General features: G+C 51.9%; 1 protein-coding gene across 1 annotated transcript in view; it reads left to right on the forward strand.

Moving 5' to 3' along the window:
• Window positions 1–1,305: 1,305 nt before the first annotated feature.
• Window positions 1,306–8,091, forward strand: part of MTRR (5-methyltetrahydrofolate-homocysteine methyltransferase reductase) — a 32,135-nt gene continuing 25,349 nt past the window's right edge. The window contains exons 1-4 of the mRNA XM_006875347.1: window positions 1,306–1,366; window positions 1,781–1,828; window positions 3,703–3,757; window positions 4,739–4,895. Of these exons, the coding sequence (XP_006875409.1) occupies window positions 1,306–1,366; window positions 1,781–1,828; window positions 3,703–3,757; window positions 4,739–4,895 (321 nt within the window). The remainder of the gene's footprint in view (window positions 1,367–1,780; window positions 1,829–3,702; window positions 3,758–4,738; window positions 4,896–8,091) is intronic.

Below are 8,091 nucleotides of genomic sequence, written 5' to 3' on the forward strand. Positions count from 1 at the left end.
GTGCCCCCAAACTCACAGCCCCCGGAAACAGGTGACCCTGTGCCCCCAAACTCACAGCCCCCGAGAACAGGTGAGCCCGTGCCCCCCAAACTCACAGCCCCCGAGAACAGGTGAGCCCGTGCCCCCCAAACTCACAGCCCCCGAGAACAGGTGAGCCCGTGCCCCCTAAACTCTCAGGCCCCGGAAACAGGTGACCCCGTGTCCCCCAAACTCACAGCTTCCGGAAACAGGTGACCCCATGCCCCCCAAACTCACAGCTTCCGGAAACAGGTGACCCTGTGCCCCACACTCAACAGTCCTGGGAACAGGTGACCCCGCGCCCCCAAACCGATAGCTTCGGGGATCCAGAGGAGCCGCGCCCCCAGATCCACGGCCCCTGGGATCGGGTGGACTTAGCGCCCCAAAACCAACGGCCCTTGGGAACGGTCAGATCGCGTGTCCCCAAATCCATGGCCCCCGGGAACAGAGGATCCAGCACCCGGTACTCACGGCTCCTGAAACTAGAGGCTCCGCACCCCACACTCACGCCCTGGCAATAGGGGCTCCGCACCGACGGCCCCTGGGAAAGGGCGAACCCCGCACTCGGCTCTCAGGTCCCCACACCAGCCCGCGGTCACTTGCGCGGCGCTGCCTGATGACCTGACGCATCGCGTAGGCGTGCGCGACTCCGGCGATCAGGAGACATGGGGCATGCGCAGTGGGAAGGCCGTCCGGGCACCGCCCCCGCTCAGCGCGCTGTAATTGGCTCCGCTTCACATCACGTCACCAGGCATGCGCGCCTCGGCCGTCCGCGCTGTGTTGCCATTCCTGAAGTTGACACTCCGGTGAAGCCTCGGCGGTCAGGTGTGTATTTGTGGGGGTGCCTTCGGCGGGCCTCTGGTAGCGTTGTTGATGTTGTTGTTAGGTGCCATCGAGTCGGTTCTGACCCACAGCGACCCTATGCACTGCCCGATCCTGGGCCGACCTCACTACTGTAACCACGCTGGAGTCCATCGATGCTGCCACTTGGTAGCGTGGCATAGTGGTTACGAGTCGGGCAGCGAACCGCAAGCTCAGCAGTTCGAAGCTCCCAGCTGTTCCGAGGGAGAAAGATGAGGCTTTCTGCTCCCGTAAAGATTGGCAGCCTCGGAAACGTCGTATAGGGTCGCTATGGGTCAGAACCGACTCCACAGCACACAACAACAACTTAAAACAACAACAATTTCCGCGGGGTGGAGTGCTGGGGGCCCCTCCGCGCACTAGTGGGGGTCTTTCCACCGACAATTGGGGGGATCTCCGTGGACAGGTGTGGGGTCCTTTCGCGTAATGTTGGAGTTCCCTCCGCGAGGAAGTGTGGGGGTTCGTCGGTGCCGGGTGGGGATCCCCGGTGGGGGAGTTGCTCCGCGGACAAATGGGGTTCCTTCCACCTGTAGGTGTGTGTGTGGGGGGGGGAGAGGGGGGTCTCACCGCGGACCCTTGTGGAGGATTCCTCCGCGAATAGGCGTGTGTGTGTGTGGGGTCTCTTCACGGACAGGTGTTGGGGGGGGTCCCTCCGTGGACAGGTGTGGGGGAATTCCGTCACTGGCATGGGTGGGGGATCCCTCCGTGGGCAGGTGTGGGGGATCTCTCTGTGGACAGGTGTGGGGGACATGGTGGTCCATCTGTGGAGAGGTGTAGAGGATTCCTCCGCGAATTGATGGTGTGGAGGGGGGTCTCTCCAGAACAGGTGTGGGGGTCATGGTGGTCCATCCATGGACAGGTGTGGGGTTCCTTTTTCGAGAGGGGGGGTTCTCTCCTTCAGGAGATGTGGGGGTCCCCACGCGGGCTGATGGGGCTCCTTCCCCGGAAGGTATGGTGGTTTCCTCTACAGGTGGGTGAGGTTCCCTATGCGGGTGGGGTTCCCCGCAGGTTAGTGGGAGACTGCTGGGTTTGAACCGCCCGCAGTGTGGTTAGCAGTCCAGTGCTTACCCTACCGCCCACACCAGGGCTTGAGTACTTACAGGTTGGGCCTTGGGTGTGGGAGCGAGTCAGGGGCTCTGGAATTCAGTGCCTTCTCTGGTCTGGTTTTGTGGGAGGGATAAAGCACTAGACCATTAGGTGGGTTTTAAACCACAAGGTCAGTAGTTCAAACTCAGCATCCGCTCCTTAGAAACAGGGTCAGTATGAGCCGGAACCAACTCGATGGCACTTAATGACAACAACAACAGGAGCGTCACACGATTACTCGTCATTTTTTATCTGAAGTGCCCTCAAGTCAGTTCTGACTCATAGTGGTTTCCAAGGAGCAGTGGGTGGGTTTGAACTGGTGAACTGGCAGTTAGTAGTCCAGTGCTTATCCCACGGCACCATACAAGGACTCATTTGGTTGTTGTTGTTAAGTATTGTCAAGTTGATTCTGACTCATAGCGACTCTGAATAGAGTTTCCAAGGAGTGGTCAGTGAGTTTGAACTGCTGACCTTGTGGTTCAGACTGATCTTGTGGTCCAGTGCTTTATCCCACAGCGCCACCCCAGTCCTCGTTGTTGTTGTTGTTAAGTGCTGTAGAGTTGGTTCCGACCTATAGCGACCCTGTAAGGGTTTCCGAGGAGCAGCTGGTGAACTTGAACTTCCAACCTTGCAGTTCAAGTGGCTTTGCAGTCTGGCTCATTAACCCACAGCGCCACACCAGGAAGCCTTTCTACCCTGTGTAGGGTTTTCGAGGAGCTCCTGGTGAGTTTGAACTGCCGCCGACCATGCCGTTGAAACCAACTCTGAGGTCGAGTGCTTATGCCTCAGTGCCACATCAGGAGTCCAGTCATTAGGGTGCTTTGAAAACAGTCCAGTCCGAACACACTGGCTTCTGAGGGGGCTCTGCTGGGCCAGTTCGGTTCCAGGTAGAGAGGTCAGCTCAGAAGGTTATGGTGACTTTTTATACAATTATTCCCAAGTGGTAATCTTCACAGATTTTCTCATAGGACACGGGATGGTCACGGGGGCTTATTATGTAGAAGTTCTCAGAAAATAGAAAACTTGTGGTGAGAAGGCCAGGAAAGTTCACCTGAGGAATGAGTTTTCCATCATGGCGACGTACCTGCTCATTCTTCAGGGTAACAAGGAATGTCCTCAAAGAATTTCATTGAGAAACCTCACCTCATCCACCCTACAGCACTGACCTTGCCCCTTCAGACTTTGTTTTGCCCCCCAAACTCAAAGACCACTGAAAAGGAACACGATTTGGGTCACTTGAGGATGCCCAAACTGCCATTTGATGTGGGATAAATCAAAAAGCACAGAATTCTGTTTGTGGATGAGTTAAGTGCCACCAAGTAGGTTCCGACTCCTAGTGGCCCTGTGTAGGGTTTTCGAAGCTGGAAATCTTTTCAGGAGCAGAGAGTGGGCATGGACCTCTGGCCTAGTGGTTCACAGTGCAGCGCTTTCCCTACAGACCTAGTGCTCCCCGTACAGACTCAGTGCTCCCCCTACAGACCCAGTGCTCCCCCTACAGAAGCAGCGCTCCCCCTACAGACACAATACTCCCCATACAGACCTAGTGCTCCTCCTACAGACCTTGTGCTCCCCCTACAGACCCAGTGCTCCCCTACAGACCCACTGCTTCCCCTACAGACTCAGTGCTCCCCGTACAGACCCACTGCTCCCCCTACAGACTCAGTGCTCCCCGTACAGACCCACTGCTCCCCCTACAGACTCAGTGCTCCCCCTACAGACCTAGTGCTCCCCCTACAGACCTAGTGCTCCCCCTACAGACCCAGTGCTTATCTGACAGGAAGGATGGGTGTTGGTAAGTGCCATCGTCAGGGTTAGACAGCAGGGTTATACTACTTTCAGAAGTATACAGACAGGAACACCAGCTTCACATTTTTATATTTTTGTTTGCTACAAGGAGTTTTCAGCAGTGAAGAAATCCAACGACATGCTGTGTTAGGTCGATCTGCTGGGCAAGACCTTTTGAAAGTGTTCAGGAGCAAAGATGACAGTTTGGGGATTAAGGCTCCCCTGACCCATGAAAAGTGTGGTGTTTTCAATGGCTAGATAGCTTGTAAAGTTGGACAGCGACGAAGGAAGACCACAGAGAAGTGATACATTTCACTTATGGTTTTGGAGCAGTATATTGAAAGTACCATGGACTACCATCGAACAAACAGCTGTGTGTGGGAAGTCCAGCTAGAGAGTTCTTCACAAGTCAGGGTGATGAGACTTTGTCTCCCATCCTTCAGACAGATTCTCAGGGAGGAGCAGTCCCTGGAGAAAGACATCAAACTGGTGAAGTGGACGAAGCCCACCACCAAGATGGATTGGCACAATGGCAGCAGCAATAGGCTGACGTGTCGCAGCGATCATGTGATTAGCGGCATTATGGCATGTTTTTGTACACAAGGTTGCTATGAGTCCGTACTGACTCCATGGTACCTAACAACAAGAGGAGTTCTGGTGTGGCGTTGTAGGATAGGCACTGGACTGCTGCTTGCAGGATCAGTGATTCGGATCCAGCAGCCCTATCTACGGGGTGGCCATGAGTCTGAATTGACTGGACACCACTCGATAACGCCAGGCATGATTTCATAGCAGTGTTTCTTGATCTCCCTATGTGTGTACAATATGAAATGGAATTAATAACAGAGGCGCTTCGAGTAGCGTTGGTACTATAGTTCCTTTAGCACTAGGACTAAATAGAGACAGACAAGAATCGGCCAATTGGAGTGGTGTTTTTGACATTATTCAAAAGGGAATCCTCGTCCGTTGTGTGTTTGTTTTTGTGCAGCTCCTACAACACTATGTGCCTGAGTGGGCTGAGGAGGTTCCTGTTGTTGTACGCCACCCAGCAAGGACAGGCCGAAGCCATAGCTCAAGAGATAAGTGAGCAGGCGGCCGCCCACGGCTTTTCTGCAGACCTTCACTGCCTGAGTGAGTCGGACAAGGTGCGCTCCCTCCCCTTCCAGGGGTCTCTGCGCCTTCTGTTTAGAACTTAGTGTGTGAAGGGGCCATGGACGAAGGCGATCAACCGCATGGGAAGGCTCTCGCTGCTACTGTGTGGAGGCTTCGAGTCAGCTCCGACAGTAGTGACCCAGGCACAGGAGACTGAAACACGCCTCAGCCCCTGCCATGCTCACTGTCATTGTTATATTTCAGCCCTGTTGTTGAAGATACTGTGTCAGTATATCTCACTGGGGGTCTTCCTCTTTTTCTCTAACCTTCCACCTTACCAAACATGGTATCCTTCTCCAGCGACTGCTCCCTTGTATGAGTATGTCCAAAGTATGAGAGATGAAGTCTGGCCATCTTGGCCTCCAAGCAACACTCTGGCTGCATTTCTTCTAACACAGATCTGTTGGTTCTTTTGGCAGCCCATGGCACTTTCAATATTCTCCTCCAACACCGTAACTCAAAAGCATCAATTCTTTTACAGTCTTCCTAATTCCCTGTCCAGCTTTCACATGCATATGAGGTTATTGAAAATACCATGGCTTGGGTCAGACGCACCTTAGTCCTCAAGCTGACGTCTTTGCTCTTCAACACTTTCAAAAGGTCTTGTAGAGCAGATTTGCTCAATGTAATACATCATTTGATTTCTTTCTTTCCTTTTTTTTAAGGTTTTTATTGTGCATTGAGTGAAAGTTTATAGGGCAAAGCATCAGTTTTACATTCAACAAATCATACCCCTTGTTTCATTACAATAATTATAATCCCTTCCATGTACCATCAGTTAACAGTATTTCTGTTAGTGTTTTTTAAAAAACAAAACAAACCACTCAGGCATATATAATAATTTACACCTCCAAAGGGCACATTCTGCAAGTCTGCCTCCAGGCCACCAGCTCATAGTCCCTCTCTTCCCATGAATCTAGAGTCCTCAGCTGCTCCCTCTCTCCATGCCCCCATCTCTGCCTCCATCTCTGGTGTCGCTGCTTCTCTGGATAAGGTCCCACATTCTGCTTGTGCTCATCTCCTTTGATGGGCCTAGGATCCTTTGTTTCTGGACTGTAAGATTAACTACTGCCGTTTTTGTTATAAAACTTCTACCTTTACAATTGTGACAGTCACAATTAGTCATGATAACAATTATTCACTATTGAATCATATGAATCTTATCCCCATCTCTTTTCCCAGACCCATCTAGACAAGATGAAAACTATTCAGTGGGGACTTTTTCTCCCCCTTCCCCCCACACTCTTAAACTAAACTTCCTCTTGAAACCTAGTAAGGCAGTCACTTTGTGCCTTTATCGCCCCCTCTTGTAGGTAGCCGATGTCTAAGTTGCCCATCCCTGTCTACTCTGTGTGGAGGGGGTGGGAATGATTCTTGCTGTAAGGATTTGTTCCCTCTTTTGAGCTACTGCATCCATAGGTGTAGGTCAAGTTCATCAAATGCTATCAGATTACTTTTTCTCCCTCTTCTTTCTTCTTCTGGTTGAGCCATTTGATTTCTTGACTGCTGCTCCCATGAGTGTTCGTCGTGGACCCAGGGTCTCTCGGAGTGCTGGGGGTTTCCTTAGTTCTCCGGAGCCCTGGGGGAGTGAGTGGTGGGTCTCCCGGCTCAGAGCCTGGGCCTGGCGCAGTTCGGAGGGCGACTTCACCTGGTGGTTTTTGTTGGCAAAGAGCCTAGAGGTGGGGAGCTCTCAGATGTACGGTGCCCTCAGTTAGAGGTGGGGAGCTCTCAGTTAGATGTACGGTGCCCTCAGTTAGATGTATGGTGCTCTTAGAGGTGGGGTGTTCTCAGAGGTGGGGTGCTCTCAGTTAGAAGTGGGCGTGCCCTCAGAGGTGAGGTGCCCTCAGTTAGAGGTGGGGTGCTCTCAGTTAAATGTGCGGTGCCCTCAGTTAGAGGTGGGGTGCTCTCAGTTATATGTACAGTGCTCTCAGAAGTGGGGGTGTCCTCAGAGGTGGGGTGCTCTCAGATAGCGGTGAGGTGTTCTCAGTACTCGGGGTCTTTGCCTGAAGATCCGATTGGTTGCTCTCTTCTGGTCTTTGCATTTTCATCCCGAATACCGGTGTCTTTGCCGTTTTGGTGTTCCCCCTTTTCACACTGTATTCCTTTTGTTGTTGCAAGTGTACCAGCACAGCCCTGTCTTCACTGCTAATATAGTGACTTTGCCTTCTCCGAGTCAGGCAGCCCTTCTCCTGGTTGGATTGTGAGTTGCCCTCCTCAGTACCTTGAACTCAAACTGTTTCCGTGTGGAGTTGTTGTCTGTCTGATCTCAAAGTGACAGGAGGACACTTCAGAAAGTTCACGGAGAATCCCATCATGTTTTAGTTCTGTCTGTTCCCAAACTATTTTTTTGAGATCCAATCCCAGCTTTATTAACAGAAAGCCAGCAGTCTGGAGGATGGGGAGAATAGTTTCTCAAGACCGTTCTGTGTGTTATGAAGAGCGGGCACATTCTGTGTTGTTGTCTGTGCCATGGAGTCGGTTCTGACTCATAGCGACCCTGGACAGGGTTTCCGAGGTTATAAATCTTTGTTGTTGTTGTATGTGCTGTGGAGTCGGTTCTGACTCATAGTTTCTGAGGCTGTAAATCTTTACGGGAGCAGAAAGCCTCATGTTTCTCCCGCACAACAGCTGGTAGTTTCGAACTGCTGACCTTGCAGTTCACAGCCCCATTCTTAACCAGTACACTACCAGAGCTCCTGTGCATATTCTATAGTGTTGGGAAAAAAAAAACAAACAATAAAGGAAAAACTTCTTCAAATATTCTACCTTTAGGGTCTAGCTGCTTAATTCCAGAGATAACTCTGCATGTGTTTGTTGCTGTTAAGTTCCGACCCATAGCGACCCTGTAGAGGGTTTCCACGGAGCAACTGGTAAGCTTGAACCACCAACCTTGCAGTTCAATTCGACTTTGCAGTCTGGCACATTAACCCACAGTGCCACACCAGGACTCCTTGGGTGGGTTTAAGTGCGTCCTATTCTCCTTGTCCTGTCCTCCTTCTAGGATCACAAGGTCACCCCAGCCAATGTATGTTGTTGTTGTTGTTAGGTGCCATTAAGTTGGCACCAACTCATAGCGACCTTATGCACAGCAGAATGAAACACTGCCCGATCCTCGGCCAACCTCACTACTCTTGCCACACTTGAGTCCATCGATGCTGCCACCTGGCCAATCCATCTTGTTGGGGGTCT

This window comes from Chrysochloris asiatica, unplaced genomic scaffold, assembly GCF_000296735.1.
Source record: "Chrysochloris asiatica unplaced genomic scaffold, ChrAsi1.0 scaffold00321, whole genome shotgun sequence".
NCBI classification, from domain to species: domain Eukaryota; kingdom Metazoa; phylum Chordata; class Mammalia; order Afrosoricida; family Chrysochloridae; genus Chrysochloris; species Chrysochloris asiatica.